At 45.7% G+C, this 18,417-nt stretch overlaps 7 protein-coding genes across 7 annotated transcripts; 5 read left to right on the top strand and 2 right to left on the bottom strand.

Annotated features, from left to right (window-relative positions):
• Positions 1-7: 7 nt before the first annotated feature.
• Positions 8-2,922, bottom strand: C8R40DRAFT_234443 (acetolactate synthase). The gene is made up of 5 exons (XM_046234424.1): positions 2,304-2,922; positions 841-2,257; positions 593-785; positions 322-527; positions 8-268 (listed from the first exon to the last, which is right to left on the bottom strand). Exons 1-5 carry the CDS (start codon positions 2,483-2,485, stop codon positions 200-202), a joined length of 2,067 nt encoding a protein of 688 aa, XP_046085984.1. The 5' UTR covers positions 2,486-2,922; the 3' UTR covers positions 8-199.
• Positions 2,923-5,125: 2,203 nt separating this feature from the next.
• On the top strand, positions 5,126-7,385 carry C8R40DRAFT_234291 (uncharacterized protein). The gene is made up of 5 exons (XM_046234422.1): positions 5,126-5,503; positions 5,623-6,021; positions 6,086-6,613; positions 6,677-7,192; positions 7,255-7,385. The coding sequence occupies exons 1-4, from the start codon at positions 5,335-5,337 to the stop codon at positions 6,940-6,942; spliced, it is 1,362 nt and encodes a 453-aa protein (XP_046085983.1). The 5' UTR covers positions 5,126-5,334; the 3' UTR covers positions 6,943-7,192; positions 7,255-7,385.
• C8R40DRAFT_1106056 (carbohydrate esterase family 16 protein) lies at positions 7,342-9,105 on the top strand. Its single transcript, XM_046228150.1, has 11 exons — positions 7,342-7,542; positions 7,603-7,646; positions 7,701-7,737; positions 7,796-7,824; positions 7,889-7,959; positions 8,033-8,147; positions 8,208-8,225; positions 8,298-8,354; positions 8,406-8,755; positions 8,814-8,852; positions 8,910-9,105. Exons 1-11 carry the CDS (start codon positions 7,413-7,415, stop codon positions 8,947-8,949), a joined length of 930 nt encoding a protein of 309 aa, XP_046085982.1. The 5' UTR covers positions 7,342-7,412; the 3' UTR covers positions 8,950-9,105.
• A 439-nt stretch (positions 9,106-9,544) lies between these two features.
• Positions 9,545-10,673, top strand: C8R40DRAFT_1069804 (uncharacterized protein; the record flags this gene model as incomplete). Its single annotated transcript, XM_046226158.1, has 5 exons — positions 9,545-9,823; positions 9,870-9,965; positions 10,020-10,109; positions 10,172-10,228; positions 10,281-10,673. 5 exons carry the CDS (start codon positions 9,545-9,547, stop codon positions 10,671-10,673), a joined length of 915 nt encoding a protein of 304 aa, XP_046085981.1.
• A 1,363-nt stretch (positions 10,674-12,036) lies between these two features.
• C8R40DRAFT_234100 (S-adenosyl-L-methionine-dependent methyltransferase) lies at positions 12,037-14,249 on the top strand. Its single transcript, XM_046234421.1, has 13 exons — positions 12,037-12,355; positions 12,422-12,433; positions 12,486-12,657; positions 12,716-12,797; positions 12,855-12,969; positions 13,030-13,053; positions 13,110-13,173; positions 13,224-13,372; positions 13,426-13,530; positions 13,597-13,610; positions 13,668-13,750; positions 13,807-13,996; positions 14,053-14,249. Exons 1-13 carry the CDS (start codon positions 12,110-12,112, stop codon positions 14,126-14,128), a joined length of 1,332 nt encoding a protein of 443 aa, XP_046085980.1. The 5' UTR covers positions 12,037-12,109; the 3' UTR covers positions 14,129-14,249.
• C8R40DRAFT_1251773 (uncharacterized protein) lies at positions 13,976-15,428 on the bottom strand. The gene is made up of 5 exons (XM_046233707.1): positions 14,946-15,428; positions 14,828-14,885; positions 14,676-14,777; positions 14,530-14,599; positions 13,976-14,477 (listed from the first exon to the last, which is right to left on the bottom strand). The coding sequence occupies exons 1-5, from the start codon at positions 15,181-15,183 to the stop codon at positions 14,355-14,357; spliced, it is 591 nt and encodes a 196-aa protein (XP_046085979.1). The 5' UTR covers positions 15,184-15,428; the 3' UTR covers positions 13,976-14,354.
• Positions 15,356-18,292, top strand: C8R40DRAFT_234302 (uncharacterized protein). The gene is made up of 10 exons (XM_046234423.1): positions 15,356-15,869; positions 15,922-16,116; positions 16,169-16,248; positions 16,304-16,395; positions 16,450-16,598; positions 16,660-16,739; positions 16,799-16,923; positions 16,973-17,694; positions 17,758-17,942; positions 18,001-18,292. Exons 1-10 carry the CDS (start codon positions 15,528-15,530, stop codon positions 18,161-18,163), a joined length of 2,133 nt encoding a protein of 710 aa, XP_046085978.1. The 5' UTR covers positions 15,356-15,527; the 3' UTR covers positions 18,164-18,292.
• Positions 18,293-18,417: the final 125 nt, after the last annotated feature.

Genomic DNA, 18,417 nt, shown 5'->3' with positions numbered 1-18,417 from the left:
ATGTGTACCTAGCGGCTCGCTGCTCATGAGGGTGTCGCGAAGCAAAAAATTGACGACCCCGAAGAAGAAAAAAGATATCCCATCAAAAGGCATAAGCAAGCATAATAAAATCCACGTTGTACTTTTTTGTGATGATACATAGCTGATAGCAGAGGCAGCAATAGGATCAGGTTTGAAACAAATATCGTCTGATACTCCCTCACGCCTTCTTTGATTCCCGAAGAGTGGGATGGACGAATTGCTCGTGAAGAGCTTTACCGGCAGGGACCTAGCAGAAGTATATGAGATATCAACCAAGGAATAAGTGAAAAATGAACTTGCCATCGGGAACACATGTTCGTTCTTCTCCACCACACATTCCAACAAAACGGGTTTTGAATTATCATATTCCAGGAACTCTTTCATTTTCGCGGGTAAATCTTCAGCACTCGTACACCTGATCGCGTGTACATTCATTGCTTGAGCGAGACGAACAAAGTCGGGGTTCGTCATTTTGGTATGCGAATAGCGGGCGTCGTAGAAGAGATCTACAGGAACGCGAATTACGAGAATGAGCGAATGTTCATCGGGTGAAGCGACAACCAATACCAACCTTGCCATTGCAAAACCATTCCCTGGAACTCGTTATTGAGAATGAGGACTTTGACACCAATGCTATACTGCGACGCCGTCTGCAGCTCCATAGCGGTCATACTAAACGATGCGTCGCCGTCGATGTCGACAACGATTTTTTGTGGTGATGCGACCTTGGCACCAATAGAGGCAGGCAAACCAAAGCCCATAGTCTGAAAAATGATGAACTCATTCAGCAGTGTTAAGGTGATTCAAAAGTAGACTTACACCAAGACCTCCAGAAGTGACCATCTGACGAGGCTGCGTCCAACGGTAGAACTGAGCAGCCCACATCTGGTGCTGACCAACGCCAGTGGAAATAATGACATCCTCCTTCTTATCCTGAACCTGTCGGTCCAGCTCCTCAATGACTTCTTGCGGCTTCATCTGTTCACCAGCTTTTGCCTTCGTGTATGTAAATGGGAGCCTCTCCTTCCATTGCTTGATGTCCTCAAACCATTGGTGTCGAGGAGATGACTGAATCAAAGGAACGAGTGACGCCATGTTTGTGACGACGTCACCGAGGATAGGAATAGAGGCCTGAACGACCTTATTGATGTTCTTCGGCTGTATTTCGAAGTGGATGATCCCACCACGGCCTTGCAGCGCAGCAGCTCGAGCGGCGGGGGCAAAGGTGTCGACTTTACCGGTCACACGATCATCGAAGCGAGCTCCTAGAGCGATAATGACGTCCGCTTCCTGCATAGCAAGGTTGGCGTAGGCGCTGCCATGCATACCAAGCATGTGCAAGCTCTTTTCGTTCGTCTCGTCAAACGCGCCAAGACCCTGCAGAGTGGTAGTCACCGGGATGTTTCCTTCATGTACCAGTTTAGCGAGGAGTTTGGGTCCCATGGGTGATGAAAGAACACCATTGCCGGCGTAAATCAAGGGACGCTGAGCCTGGTTGATTAGTGCAGCTGCCTGTTGAATCAAAGCAACGTCGGTCGGTGCTTCCAAAGCCTGTAAAGGATTCATGGGAAGGCCAAGGTTGATGCCAGGTGTGGTGGCCTTGTAGGGTAGAGGGGTACGAAGAATTCCGGCAGTGACATCCTTAGGAAGGTCGACGAGGACGGGACCCGGACGACCAGATGTAGCGATTTTGAATGCCTCGTTTATCCTTCTGGGAAGCTCAGAAATGTCCTTCACCATGACGTTCCATTTCGTGCAGCTGCGAGAAATACCAATGACATCGGCTTCCTGGAAGGCATCGGAGCCAATCGCAGATGTAGCCACCTGACCAGAGAATACGACCAAAGGAACACCGTCGCTCAGAGCGTCCTGCATGGGAGTAATCACATTAGTTGCACCAGGACCGGATGTCACAAGGACGACCCCAGGTTTCCCAGACACGCGAGCGTACCCTTCCGCCATGTGTCCTGCACCTTGTTCATGCCGAGGAAGGATGAAGTCGAAGTAGGGAGATTTGTAGATGGCGTCGAATACAGGAAGAATAGCTCCACCGGGATAACCAAAGATATGTTTTACACCATGTCGGAGCATCATTTCGTGGAAAATCTGGCCTCCAGACAGACCGATAAAAGTACGGTCCAGAGGTGCATTGGGCTCTGGACCAGGGCCTGAAGGTAGGTTGATGTTTGTATTTTTGGTCGGTATCTGCTGAAAACCGGGTGAAGGAGATGGACGCCTGGAAACCGAATGAGAGACGCTTAGATCTAATTCGAAATACATACAAAGTGGGAGCAGCCGTAGCATTCTTCGAAGATGTGCGACTAATATTCCTAGCATGCTCACGAACTCTTGATTTTGCATCTATCATCGAGTACCCGCTTGAAGCTGTAGTTGACCGACACCGTACAAATGGTTGAGTTTTTGGCATCCTGTGTACTCGCATTTTTGTTGCGGGTAAGGACATTTTGAAAAGAGGGAATGTCAGCCAAAGAGACGGCTATAGAAAGAACGAGAAACAGAGAAAGATGGAAGTTAAAAGGCAGAAAGAGCTCCACTGTAACTTGTTTGAATTTCTACAGTGACTCGAATCATGAACGGCCGAAACGACACGTGAAAGTCTCGGCCTTTCATCCCGAAACTTGGACTCCTGTCATTACCGTGACGCGGTCGATGAACGATCGCAGATGTTACAGTCCCACATCGGATCATGAGAAGGTCCCCTCTTCATACAACCCAGCCTGCAGTTATCCAAATCTTCTTGAAGTCCTCTTTGAGGCGTTAGCCGGTTGTTGACCGAGAACTTTGGTCTTCTCACGAAAACACGCTTGAAAATTGAGCCACATGAAAACTCATTACCCAAAGCCAGCCTCCAGATAATGGCATTGCTTGATGATGCTCAAGGCAAGTAGTTTCCAAAAGCTGCAGTATTCATATAACTCACCGGATTTCTCCTACAACGTTAATCAGTTCGGAAGCCAAAACTTATCAAATTGTATTATAACGCAGTCTATGGTAGGCTGGTGTTAGCAGCGGTGGCTCGGCGCTCCTCTAAAATGGCTATGACACGGACCCTAAGGTCAGCGAAACTGGTTCCTGGTCTGCCTTGAACGATACAAATAGTTATACAGAGGACCCGGAATCGACTTCGACGAGTCAAGCCCTGTGTATAATGATACTCTACACTAGACAGCAGGCAATGTTACTGTTAGTCTCTAGTTCAATGATGTGTTTGTACAGTTTTTGATACCTTCCGCTCACGTTCATCCTCGCAGGAGCTTCATAGGAGAACACAAGCTCATAATCAATGTCTCGATTTACCTCAACATGGATCAGGATTTTGACTACATCACGTTCGAGAGTCTGGTCAATCCAGTATTTGATGGAGCATCTGCAAAACATGTATACTCGCCAGAGCAAGGATACTAGCTGGAGAGCGCTCTCCAGCGACAAAAGCACCCAAAGCAAAAATCAAAGGCTGCTCTGGGTGCTTTTGCTGCTGGGAAGTGCTCCCAAGTGCTCTGAGCTGCTTTTGGCTATTTAGCCGAACATACAGGTTTTGCAGATGAGAGGTATTACAGGCCGGGAATGTAGGGCTCATCGATGTCTTGAATCATAGCATGCTCACTTTCGAGGCGTGAATTGTCCATAACGATCATTCGACGATCACAAGCACTCTCGACTTTATGGCAACGTTGAAATTCAATGGTAGGTAGGTTGCCAAATTTCTATGCCTGAACTTAGGTCAGATTCATATTGTGAAACGTCCCAGGAACATCGTTTTCTCTAGATCTGTATGGCGGCCTAGGGAATGTGCAGCGTATCGAGTTGACGACCAGAATGCTGTGATATTTCAGCTTCCTGTTGTCAGTATTATCGAATCAACCCTAAAAGCCAAATAGTTACTATCTACCGCTGGCAATTTCAGTTCGGGAGAACACATGTCTGTTACTTTCAAGAACAGTCAATCTGAACAGCCACTCAATGTTGTTTATCTCACTCACAGCCGCGCAATAGACATCAGTCGCTTCATCATTCTCTCCTAGCTCTTCTGGTCTCTCTTGCCCCTCCAACCCATCCAAATATCGGCGAGATAATCGGGCCCGTACTGGGCTCTGGTGTAGAGTTTTATTTCTGACGCTGCTATTGGTTATGTACCTGGTACTACAAAAGAAACGAAAAGGGATACAATCTGTCTTGACACACTTTGAGTCCCAGCGCCTGATCACGTCACCATTCACATTCGAATTTCGACACCGGCAAGACCATACTTTGTGTAATATTCCTCCCAGCGAGTCATTGTTTTCCTTCATGGTTTGAATATCTATTCAGTTTTGTGACTCAATTGTGTTTGTAGATACAACAACATATTCATAAGGATTCAGGCCTGGATTCAGCCAATTCTCCGATCAACACAAAGCTTCAGCACTTACTTGCAGTTTTGTGGGAAGAAATAGCTCAGTGGGACCTGCAGCTTGCTAAGATTTTAACAGCCATGACACTTATTATTTGTACAGACAGTGGTTTGTGTTTTACCACTGGAGCGATTGCTCCAAATCTAAGGCTTAATCATGAGTTGGAGGCGGTAGAGGTTTCTCCAGGTTATACAGTGGAGTGGCATTGTTGACAGTGGGTTAACTGATTGAATATATTGATTCAAAATTTCAACCGGCACAAGGCCATACACCACGCTGTGGGGCACAAAGAGTTTTTAATATGTTTACCCTCACCATCCCAGAGCCTTTCGTCTGGATCTATATGAGATCAAGATTTCACCATGTAGTTACCAGTCTGACAAGGCACGGGAGATGGTTCATGTCCAGATTCTGTCGTTGGATGTATGGAGGTAACAGCTTTCTGAATCAATGGACTTGTGATGAAGCAACGTAGCGATGAATATAAGATGGGATATGCAGTGCTGTTGGTAAAGTAACATGGTCCCGTAAAGGAACTGTCGCCTTCTCCTAGTGTTTCCTACATCAAAGATAGTAAACCCTACACATGATGATTATCTTTGCGGAGTGTCTGGGATAGATTGATGATGACCATGAAAAGTGTTTTGCAATGTGTAAGTATTGACCTGACAAGTTCAAGGTCAGTCTGCCAGTATCAACAGATCGAAGTGTTCACAATACTACCACACGACAAACTGATTAATTATCATTCGATGGTAGCAGTAGCCAACTATCTGCGGGTATCAATCTTCTTCATCAACTAAAGGTTAAGTAAAGGTTTGCTACTCTTATAGTTGGACTTTGCATCTTGGCTCCTCATCCTTCATTCCTCGATTTTCTGGTGATACACTCACATTCTACAATGCCTACTGTGTGGTTCATGGTTGATGACACAGACCCCAGACTCAAGTACAATGGTTCTTGGACTGCCGTGAACAACACAGGAAGCCCCACAAATGAACCTGGCTCGGATTTTGACAAGAAGAGCAAAACTGGTTCTGTTTATAATGATACTTTACACTACACTACTGGTAATGTTACTATTAGTTTTCGGTTCAATGGTGCGTTCTGGGTATGTCACTTCTTAAACACATTAGCTCTTACACTCCCCTCGCAGGATCCTCTTATCTTGGAGTGTATGGTACTCAAGACAGTACTGCCATTTTCAATGGTCAACTGCCTTTCATCAATTGCACCCTTGATGGAGTGCCGACATGGTCTTTTGGTGATTTATATCTGACAGGACTTGCTAACAGCAACATGCTTGCATGTCGCGCTGATTCCAGAATCGGAGGTTCATCTCCAGGTGAACATGAACTTCTGATCAATGTCACTAATTATCCAAACTCGGACTGGTATTTTGACTACATTACCTACGAAAGTTTGAACAATCCTGCATTCAATGGAGAAGTATTACAGGCTGGGAATGCAGAGCTTATTGATGTCTCGAACTACAGCATGATCACCTTTGATGCGGGGTGGACTGGTACTAGTAATGATACAACTGCAACAAACATTCCTGGGTCTAAAGCAATCCTCAAGTTCAATGGTATGTTAGTTGTCTATTTTCTTGACGGATCTCCGCAGATTTGGAATCCACATAATCATCACAGGGACATCCTTGTCTCTTTATGGAGATACTTCTGGTAGTGTGTCCAACACTGCATCATATCAGGTCGACAATGAAGAGCCTGTGGGTTTTCAATTACCTGCAGTTCCACCTGGTTCCACCTCATTGGCCAAGCAACTGCTATTTACAACTAGCAATCTTAGTGTTGGGGAACACACAGTATCTGTGGTTTTCAATGGCAGCCAATCTGCAATGCCATTGGAAATTGCTTATTTTTATGCTACATCACTCATTTCACCTTCCCCTAGACCCATCTTAGTTCAATCAGCTGCATCACCTTTGAACCATGGAGTAATAGCTGGGGTCATCATAGGTTCTATTGTGGCAGCTCTGCTGCTTATTGGCGCAGCAGCCTTGATATTCAGAAGAAGAAGAAGAAACATGCAACTTGCTGGAATGCCCTTTGGATACCCAGGCTTGATTGCAACGCCATTTCGATATCAGGATGATATCAATATTCCACTTCATAGTAAATCATCCACTGACCCACCACCCAACCTACAGTCTTTTTGTGTGTCTTCTTCACTTCATTCTGTAGTTTTGACATATGCATTCTAAATCTCTTTCACGACAGATACAACAACTCTTGACCCTTCTGGTGAACAGGGCACTGCACAAACTGGTGGTGATCCAGCAAACGGATTGGCCAATTTGAAACTCCAGCAGCGGCTTGCAGTTTTGCAAGGTGAAATTGCTCATCGCGATCGCCTGCTTGCGGAGGGGTCAGTTCAGCAAGAAAGAGCATTCACTGTTCATATAGACAGTGGCTTGCGGCAAATCGGGGAGGAGGAAGTGAATCTTGGAATGATTGAGGTTCCGCCTGGTTATACGGTTGATTGATACAATATTTTGTGAGGAGAAAGTAGCTAGAGAGTAGAGACCGAGTAGCCCAAGCAGTAGCCGCTACGCGAGCGTTTACACCGTCCAAGATTAAGCGCTCGCAATACACACTCTATCTTTTCCACAATGAAGCTTTGAATATATGAAGAAAACATGCTTTACATAAAGGGACGATGCTCTCTGGAACTACCATACTCAGTACTAGCAGATTGCGATAGTCTGTTGAAAGACAATTGGTGACATTTTTCCGGTATGTAACTTCGTTGCCAATTACTTTTGATTTCACGGCTTCATGTCATCTGCTTCTCGTAGCATGACCATTCGTTCATAATCTCGTTGAGAAAACTCGTCGCCTCGAAATTCTATCCCGGAAGAACTCAGAAGATGCAATGCGCTGTCAGACGGTGTTTTCTCGGTGGAAAGATGATATATAAGAACTGTGGTTGTCAGAGTTATCGCGTGAAGGATCGATGGTCAATCTGACTCTGAATGCGGCGAATCTCTATGTCGTCTTCCTCAGTACAGTCTCGGTGTTTGGCAAATTCTCGTGGGGCGATACGGAGTTTTTGTTCGCGTTTGGAGATTCCTATACAACTGATGGTAAGTAACAACGGGATTTGATTTGAACGTCTGCTTCATACTCATATTTGCTCCGCCCAGGTTACAATATATCTGCTGGCATAGATTCCCCAGTCCCGGGCTTCGTGTGTTTTTCGACATTCTATTATCCCTCCCAGACTGATACGCGACACTTGTAGACCTCTTCAAACGGGCCAAACTGGGTCGAATTCCTCGGTGGATACTCTCTACGCCTTTCATTCCTTGCATTCCGTTGACGTTAAACCATCTGCAGGTGGGACTTACAACGTGACAGATACAACAGTTCATCGCTTTCTTCTACTACGTCTGATAAAAAATTGAAGCGAATGTATGTACCGTCTCACAGGTATTCAACTTGGCTTCCGGAGGCGCGACAATCGATTCGGCGCTTGTGCCCCCGTTTCTTCCAACAGTCCTGTGAGTCCGCAGTTCTCTCCTACTTCCGTCGCAATAGGTTCACAATAGTTTCCCTTTCTTCTCATCTGGAAAGTTCCGTCGTAGACCAAGTATCCCAATTTCAAGAATTCCTCGCACCGAAGCCTGTAGGCGCTGAATGGAGTAGTTCGAACTCACTTTTCGCAATTTGGATCGGGATAAATGATGTGGTACGTTCTTGAATTGATTCCACACGATGTTCTCAGCTCAACGCGGCTTCGTACTGACAGGGTAATTCGTTTCCATGGGTAAGCATCTATACTCCGTGCGGACAGCATAAAGGATTGCTCTTCCAAGTGCTTTAATGAGGATTGCAATAGACCAACATCAGCCAGCCGATATTCTACGAGAAATTGATGGCGCGACTCACCAGCCAGGTTCGTAGTTCAGGCTACTTCAAACTCTCTGTAATCCCCCCCTTTTTCTAGGTTGAAATCCTGTACAATTCCGGAGCCCGTTCCTTCGTCTTCCTCACCGTTCCGCCTACGGACCGCGCCCCGCTCCAAATTGAACAAGGTCCTGAAGTCGCAGCTCAGTTCAAAGGCTTCCTGGCGGATTATAATAATCAGCTCGACGCAACGGTAAATAACTTTACCCAACATCATCCCGATGTCGACTTGGCCGTGGTGTTTGACACTCGACCCATTTTCAACACTTTATTGGATAATTCGCAAACGTTCGGGTTCGTGAATATCACGGGGTATTGCGAGGCGTATGAGAATGGGACACCGGGTATGACGACGCAGGTGGAAGGATGTGCTCCCGTGTCCAGCTATTTGTGAGAATTATGTTCAGCGAACTATCACTTCTTGAGCTTACTCGTTGTTGTCCTTTAGCTGGCTTAATACCTTGCACCCGTTGTTCACCGTTCACAAGTATGTCCTGTACAATCTCACTCGCCGGACTATCTTTAACGTCTTTGTTTTCCACAGTATTCTTGCGCATGCTCTGTCTACTGCTCTCAGTACTTGAACTGCCTGTACCCATGTCAGTTCGCTATATAGCATATGCTGGCAGAATGGTATCTGCGACATCCTCAATTAAGGACATTTTGTTTTTTCTCGGTTGAGGCATATATACATCCTCTAACGTCCATCGCAATCACATGGTAAGATTTAGGAGCGAGTTTTATTCTGAAATCTACAGGACCTTACAGGACTGTATCTGATTTCATCCACCAAGCAAAAGGTGAAATTACATGGCCTGTATGGATTCAATTATAAATTGCGCTCCAACGGTGATCAATACTTTCCTTTCACCAGGAGGAGGGAGTTTCCGCCTACGCTTATGTTGAAACTGATGCGTTAGTCGATTCAGCATAAGTAGCTCGATTTCACTGGAACGGAGGAGCAGGGAGGAGCACGTTGTAGTACAGGGGCTCCTAAAGAGTTTCCGTCGGGTTACAATGCCCCCATCTGATCTCTTGATTCTTACGATTGAGAAACGGTATAAAAGGTAGAGTCAGCTCGCCTTGTATCCCCCACAAAGCTGGTTCTCTCTGCGCAAAATTCCCGCCGGTCGCTTTTGTTGACGCCTGATATTCGAACCCTTCCAAATTTCACAAAGAATGATTTACTCTGAGTCTGTCATTCTCAAAACTGTTATCGCAGTTGGAGCTGTCTCGTCCACTTTGGCTATCCCGTTGCCATCTTCTCTGGATCTGACCGACAGCTTTGATGGTCCTGCACCAGCGAGCGCTTTGTCACTGGCTCAAACTTTAGGCGCACCTCCGACACCAGTGATTCTGCCTGCTATATCTCTTGGACAGTCGGTAGAGAAGCAGGAATCCGATATACACTCCGTCAACATTGGAGAAAACAATGAACAGCCTCATGGGGTAGGGTTTGTATGCGTGATTCCGTGTTTCATTGGACTTAATATTTTTCTTGCAGAGTCACCAACAGTACCATCTCGACGATGAACCCGAGTATCATGGTCACCACCATACCGACGATTGCTGTATTGTAGAACCTCTTGACTATCACAATGTACACATCGCCTACCCCTCGATTGTCACTCATGTGCTGATTCATGCATGTTAGCCCCAAACCCACCATTCAGACCTAGAACTAGAACTCGAAATGGCTGTTCCTGTTACACCCGGGGACGCTCGTGGGCAAGACAAACACAACGTCCGTACTCATTTGCCCTTCCGATATTTTACCATGTTATCTGAAAAACACGACCTATGCAGATCATCGAGAACATGATAGGAATACCTCACCTTCGACCTATGGGCATGCCGCTTGAGGTTCGTTTGCCTGATAATTGATGTGGTATTGAGGATGAAATGATGTATATAGGCTGAGAATGGCGAAGCCGTAAGACTCAACGTGGATGCTCCGAAATCTGATATACCTCCCATCCGCATGGAGCGACGTCAGGAAGCTAAAGTGTCATCGATTTTCCCCGAATCCACCCTTGTCCGCCGCATATCACGCACTATGACAACTGAGCAAGCCACGCAAGTCATGAAGAAGTTGAGCTCGGAGGATCAGGAGGATTTGGCTAAAGCTTTTGAACCATTGGTTGATAAGGCGAAAAAAGATTGGAGAGAATCCAGGGAAAATTGGAGCAAGTTTTTGAAGTCGAAGTCAGGACGGATATTGATTGATTTCAAGGAATACGTACATGCGCTCCTCGTACTCTCGGCGTCGCATTCAAACCTCCCCCTGAATACCAAAAATCAATCTTAGTTATGCAAATTGGTATTACTCAACACGTACATGTGGTGTTTGGATGATTTTGTCGGTGCGCATGCACCCGACATGTGGCTGTGACCTCGTGGGATCTGTGAGTCTATATAGAGATTCTTGTTCGCTCGCAATCATATTTGTCGTACATGCCTGTGGGCCACCTACTTGAGCCTGCCTGGGTGGAATAATGTTGTCACCGGCAACTGAGTCATTGTGAATGGCCTTCCCTTGTACTTTTTCCCGCTCATGAAATCTCGAGATAGTTCGAAATGCTCCCCTCAACGCACTAGTTCCCGAATTCACTAGTTGCTGTATTGGTACCATCAATGCGCACTCAGCCCTGACGTTGGTCCACAGATTAAGCCAATCTCAGTGACGAAAAATTGAACTGTTCAACGTCCCAACCTCCGGATCCCCGACTCAAAGAGGCGGAAGAAACTACTCTACTCATTACTGGCAAACATAGGAAGACGTCGCTATACTATAAGCGCATGTAACCGCTCCAATACCCAATTATCGAATCTCAATTGTAACTTGTATAGTCACAATCCATCTGTACATCTGATCTTGAGCTTTATCAGGGATTTCAGCTTTAACAAGGATGTCTAGGTGACTCTGGATCATCAAAGCCTGCTGCGTACCCCTCTGCTCACGGGCAGCACGACGATCTTTCTTCCCCATATTAGCCTGAGTATCGGCACAACACTTCTGTTGGGTGAAACTTGGGTAAAATGTCGATGTTCCACTGGCATTCATAATGCAGATTTCCTAGTCGGACATGTGTACCGCGGACCTCGATCACCTGAGCGACCTGCTGGGAAAACCCCATGCTCAAGTCGCACAGGTGAATCGACGCGTATAGCTTATTTTTGACCTAAGTATGTATGAAAATTGACCCTCTTCATTCAACTAGCCGGGTTTCATCACCCTCCGAAAGCCACATGGCATCCGAAACGTGGGGAAGAGGAGAAGCGTAATTCAACCAGCTTCGCCACGACTGAATTTATGGAATCCAAGCCAGGAATCACCATCTCAGCGCGACACTTCTTCCCAAACACTGGTAATATCCCAGTCAACTGGAACAAATGATCTTCTGTTGACAATATACCTTTATAGCCGGATGGTTCGAGCCAAGCCCGACTAGAGTTATGAATCGTCCCGACAAAAACCACAGTACCCGAGCCTCAACTGATTTTCAAGTAGCCGGATGGTTCGAGGCCAAGCTCAATTCTTTGGTATATACACTTTTCGATCGAAATCTCACTCAACTGTTGATCTCCCGCTTTGGTATCGTCTGTGGATATCGTGAATCACCGGCTTTTTGACGCCCAAGATGGACCTGGAGAAACTACTTATATATCTGCTTTCGAATGGGACTGCCACATAAATCTCTCCTTTGAGTGGACCACCAAATAGCTCAAGCAAGACACACCATCATGGCCAACTTCGATAACAGTCATGTCACCGCATTGACTGCACTCATCAATGATGCCGTTCAAGATGTTATCGCCGAGTATGCTGCGGTCGGACAAGCGATTCCATCACTCAATTCCCTCAAACCTGGTCCCTTCCAAGTACCAGCGGAGACTCCTGCCCGACTGATGAAAGCTATCAAAATAATTGAAGCCGCTTGTGCTCAACTCACATACACTGTCTCCCCGCCTGGTTCTGTCATGCTCAATGTGAGTATCTATGTGCCCATCTATTGATGCATAGATGGATGACGAAATTGACCATCTGTCACACAGAAAGCATTGGAAGTAAGATTTGGTCCTCATAGTTCCCGAGATATGTAATCGATATGTCGAATAGCATGGGGAGGCGGCATGCTTATCTGTTGTGACGGAAGCTCGAATGGCTGATCTCCTACTTGATCAACCTGCTGGCCTCCCAGCCTCGAAACTAGCAGATATCGCCGGTATCCATGCGGGCAAACTAACTCGGATCCTACGCCTTCTTGCTACGAAACATTGTTTCAAGGAAGGTGAGTAAGCGTCCACCGTATGGATGAACAAAACGTATGTCTGAATGTCAATTTCTAGTTCAGCCGGGAGTCTTTGCTAATAACAGGCTGAGTATGAAGCTGCTCTCGGCGGATCCAACGTCAGCCTTGGTTCTTCAAAGGTAGTAGTCATTTCCATTTGGGTCAATTCTCATCCTCATTGCGTTTTGCGCTTCTAGGACGGACGACGGTCTTCTGGCTTCCGCGTACCTCAACAAAACAATGTCAAAAGATGATAACGGAATACCGTATCAACGTGCCACTGGATTTCCTTACTTCGATTTCGATAGCCAAGTCAGTGCCCGCCAATCTCTTGATTCTTATTCGAATATTATTGACTACTTCCTGCCTTAGCCTGACGGATTGAAACGAAGTGAGGTCGGTGTTTAACAAGAATTCTTTCAAAATTCCTTTTTGATCATTGCTCAATGAAGCGCTTTGCACGTACCATGGTCGGCTGGGGTCAAATCTTTGGCAAGGAGCATTTTCTTCCTCAAGGTAAGCCAGATTTGATATCGAGCGAGGTGGTGGATTCCTCACGCTCGCAGCCTACCCTTGGAGTGTTCAACCACCAGAGACTACTATCTGCGACGTTGCTGGGGGAAATGGATTTGCCACAATGGCTCTTTTGAAAGCCCATCCGCACCTTAATCTGGTCCTCCAGGATCAAACGCAGATAATAGATAGGGCGCGAGAGGTCAGTTGGCGATTTATCTACTAGCTATGTACTTGCAATAACTATACTTCTAGTTTTGGGTAAAACAACACCCGAGTGCGGTGCAGAAAGAACGTGTCAAATTTGTACCATTTGATTTCTTCAAGGATGCACCTGTTCGAGGATGTGATATTTACTATGTACGTCGCATCCTACAAATTCTTAAACTGACGAACTAGAATGACATACATTTTTTGGTTATCTAGCTTTCTTTTATCTTGTGCGTTCTATCAAGCGGAAACCGTAGAGTTATATTCTGACAAGAATATCATGCCAGACACGATTGGCAAGACCGTGAAAGCAAGATCATATTGAACAACATCCGGAAAGCTATGAAGCCAGAAAGTAAACTCATCATTCGTGCGACTGTTCCTCTACCTATACGTCTTTCGCCAATGAATAACTGATAATAACAGATGAGATCGTACTGCGCAATGCGCTTTCGAATACCGATGAATTTACGGCAGAAGCATACTTTGACGTCGCTCCTAAGCCTCTACTACCAAACTATGGTGTAGCCCGTGCCCGGACGTACGAGCTCGACATTGCCATGATGACCTTGTTGGGTTCACAAGAGAGAACATTGGCTGAATACGTTAACTTGTGGTAAGTTCGCACCATCGTTCGCTCGCAATGTTGTTACTAAGCAAGGTCCCTTGGAGTCATCAATGTGGGTTGAGATTCAGCAAACTGTACGAGGCTGGCGAAATGGACTTGATGGAATTCAGTCTAGTTTAGCGCCAAAAGAAATCTTGTCGCACTGGCTTGAAGGACTCTGAGTGGCTGGCTTGTTGAGCGTCGGACATGTGTACCTCGTCGCAATATTATCTGATAATACGTATGCCACGCCAAAACTGCATGATCTTCCGATAATATTTATCCATCCGAGATTGTGACTACCGGAATATGTACCCATGAGGCAATAGACGGAGAAGTGACCCATTGTAGTACCCACTGTATAAACTTACAGCTTCGTCTTCTCAACCTTGTCCTTGTTCGACTTTCTCAAAGCTGCCGTCCTGCTCCCTCCTGCGATTGTTGAATGTACGGCGGAGACGTACAATTGATTCGTTTGTTGATCTCGGAGCTAAACAAGCGTATCAGCGATTAGAACTGGGAGGGAACACAGATGAACACACCTCACTCCTAGCATTCCGGATTAGACCGTCTACGAAGATAGTGTTCGAGACAACTTTGAGTTTCTTGCCACTGTCATATAAAAATAAGAACATTACATGCCATAACAAAGGGGGTATTACGACAATGTCGCAACACATGAACTTACAGAGTAATTGGCTTGTGCCAGTGAATATTCATTGAGGATGATACACCGGTGCCGTCTGTGCCGGTGTATAAACCATAGCAGACAATGGACGTCGACGAGCACCTTCAAGCAATATGAGATCACGAATGTCACACTACATGTAGAACACAGACAAGTCGATGATGTATGCAGCACACCCTCCATGTAAGGTCCCGTATATATTGCACATATCTATCAGAATGAAGTCGTCAAACATGCCATCCAACAAGAGCTGCGCGGCCAACTACTCACCTTTCGTGACATCGATCTCACAAATCGTCACAGTTTCCGCACTTTTCTTCGCTTTCTCCGCTTCTGATTCAGTCTTTCCTTCCAGTTCATTGGGTAAGAACACATTTGCGCTCGTCAATCTGATATTCTTCCCAATGTCAGCGCCAAAGCTCGTCTGAGGGGTACCAACAAAGTGACGAAAGAAACGCTCGTTTTCTTCCTTCATAACTAGAGGGAGGTTGCCTTCGATGTGGGACATTGCTGAAGAAGTTCAAGCTGGACTTTGGGAATATGAGGCGGTGGGTGGCACCAGAAATGAAGTTACCCGTATCCGCTTCATTATTTTGATGCACACAGCTCGTTCCAATCGGTAAATAATTGCATTTAGACTTGCTCTTGACTGTAAAATGGAACACACAGCCGCCAGATGGTACCACTGTAAGTGATATTTCGATATTGTCTGCCCGGCATTGAGCGAGTCCCGAAGAACTTCAAAGTTCACGGTGTGTTCGGCCCGATGGATAGGACACGCGTGAGTCAATAGCTCACGTGCTCATTATTATCCCGAATGTTCTGCGCCATTGTTACTTCACCTTACACCAAATGACGCGCCGTTCTTTGCGAATCGCCAAAAAATTGTCTGTCACCACGAGAGAGTCTACAGCCCAGGCTGGTGCGTCTCGTATACCGAGTGAAAATGCAGACCATCCTCTTAGCCAGGTCGCGCGACCTGCACATTCGAATCGCAAGCGTCCAAAATTCAACAACGATGGTCCTGAAAATAGTGATGATGATGATAATTATCGAAATGAGAGCAATTACACTCAATTCAAACGCAACAAGAGGAGGAGGACCAAAATGCCGGACGAGTTTCGGGGGGTACGAGGAAAACTAGGTCTTCTTGAAAAGCTTGCGAGAGATGTCCCTCTTGACATTATGTTCGAGGTGCAAAGTCTGTGTCACCCAAGAGCTTCGGCTGAATATTGTCTTGCCTTAGATCTTTTGCTATCTAGAGCCAAATGATTTAATTAATCTAGCTCGCACAACTCGCGACCTTCGAGGCATTCTCATGAGCAAATCCTCCGAATTGATCTGGCGCACTGCTCGCTCGAATCTAGATGGTCTTCCACCTTTACCGAAGGATCTCAGTGAGCCTCAATATGCAGACCTTCTCTTTTGCACGCACTGCTATGTGAGTATCACATCATCTATGAGTATACCTACTAACAGATAAACACTCGTAGTTTTGCTCAAAGAAGGGAGCCTGTGAACCTCCATTCTGGTCTTTCCGAACGCGATGTTGCAGAGCATGCGCAGTTCAAACGCGAGTGTTCTGAATTTCATGTTCAAATAGCGATCACTGACTCGGTCGAATCCAGATTTCCTCAATTGTACAATCTAAAACGAACCCAACCTCGCGACTATCGAGACGCAAAAATTCTCCCACGCGAAGTCATCTCCCCAGTTACTAGTAAGCATTGTGTTCATTTTGGTACCAAGAAATATCCACCCATAACCCTACCAGGAATAGGTCGGAAATCCACTACTGTAAGACATATAGGCCACCTCGCTTTGGCCCAACGCTTGCGGGCAGAATACGACGCACTCTCGAAGGAGGAAGACATTGATATCTGGATTGCGCTCAAAATGGAAGAGCAGGAAGCGGTGCGAGAGGTTGGTAGGCTCAAGTAACCCGAATGATTTTGTTGACTCAGACTTCCTGTATCAATATTAGCATGGTCGTCTGTGCCAAGAGTGGTATGTCACCATGCTCGAAAACCGTCAGGAGGAACTGCTCGAAGAAAGAAAACAAATGTGAGTAGTTCCAGAGTATAGCTACTCGTTCGCTTCTCAACTTGTCAACTGTATTTCAGGATATTCAAAAAGCTGGAGGAGATTGGGTTGCGAGAAGAAGTAGATATTATGATCAACTCTCCGCAATCTCACCTCTTCCTTCGGCACGATTCAGTTAACCAATCCAAGCAACTGACGGAGCAGGGTGTGTATATGTTAAAAACATAACGAAACTTTATAGTGACTTTCTCTAGCCTGGAGGAAAATCGAACCAGATCTCGTGAAAGTACTTTCAGATCATCGGCAGCGTCGGATCGTTGAAGAAACTAAGGTTTCAGCACGTCAACGCTACGTGCTGCTTGAAAAAGTATACAACAGCTTTACATCGGGCGCCGATCTTCGAGACCCATTTCCCCTTGTGGGTGATATCCTGAACCATCAATTTTTTGAAGATTTAATTTGGGACACCCCTCGCGAAACGATCTTGACGAAAGAATTTTTCTCATCTCAACTTGCCCAGTTCCTGCCTACGTTCATCCAGCATTGGAGACCGGCCAAAATACTGGAACTGGTCAGCATAATGGAGAAAAACATACCCGGATTCAAGACATCGGATCTGTATCTCGCAACCACAGTTTTTGACTGCGAACGATGCCGCAGGAAATTGCACTTTCCTGAGATGTTCTATCATGAATGCTGCCTGGAGCCGCGTCTCTCAAGAAACTCCCGTATAAGGGTTTATATTCAGTTCTTCGACCACGATGACCCAAAGGGGCCATGGAATTCTTCGCAACTTTTATTCGACAAACCAGCTTCTGAAACTATGAAAGCTATAGTCGAAGTATGCAACCTTGATCCAAGGACTACAACTACTCAGGATCTATATGCTGCGAACCCGCTTGCCGAATGTTCGACATGCGACCAGAGCAACCATTGGCGAAATAGTGGTCGACTTTTTATGCGATTCAAAGAATTGGTGAGCAAAGCTCATCTATAATAAGATCCTTCACTTGTCAGTAGTACTCATTGCATTTGACAGCTGGTGCACAAATTTACCGAATTCTATCCTATAAAACCCTACGAGTATACTGTAAATTCATTCGGTGAAGAGATAGAAGCAATCGTCAAACGTGAACCCTTCAATCTGAGCTTTCTCAAGTGTATGCATTGTCATGATCAAGTGGGAAATAAAGCCAGGAATATTTGCAAGCACTTGGAAGAAAGGTAAGTGAACTCCACTGCCTCTATTTTTACTGCTCGACATGCTCATGATCATGTGCAGCCATGGAATAATGTTTGACAAATCGTCTGAAAGTCGATACTATCCACCTAATCAAACACTTCAGTTGTTCCAAGACCACTGGTATTGGAATCCTCGCGTTGCTATCCCGTACCGCATTACTTACCCAAATTTTCGATACAAGCGACCAGCCACCATTCTTTAGATGATAACTACATACATTGCAGCAAACACTACTTAGGTGGGTATGGCAGAAAGCACAGGGTTGATAAAATATGAACTACGTAGTGCGGTCAACGTGTAGTAAGCAGTATGAGGAACTATTGTAAAGTTTAATGGTACATCGTTAAGTATACTCTTAAATACATATTTAAGAGTCTTAATGCTCTCAGGTGAATGGGAAAGAAAAAAGTCATGAAGTCATTTCGACATAATGTAATCTCTAGGACGAACATTAGG

The sequence above is a fragment of the Lentinula edodes genome (genome assembly GCF_021015755.1).
Source record: "Lentinula edodes strain Le(Bin) 0899 ss11 chromosome Unknown C8R40scaffold_19, whole genome shotgun sequence".
Lineage (NCBI taxonomy): Eukaryota > Fungi > Basidiomycota > Agaricomycetes > Agaricales > Omphalotaceae > Lentinula > Lentinula edodes.
Note: the sequence above shows the minus strand (reverse complement) of the source record. Positions and strands in the feature narration are given on the sequence as shown.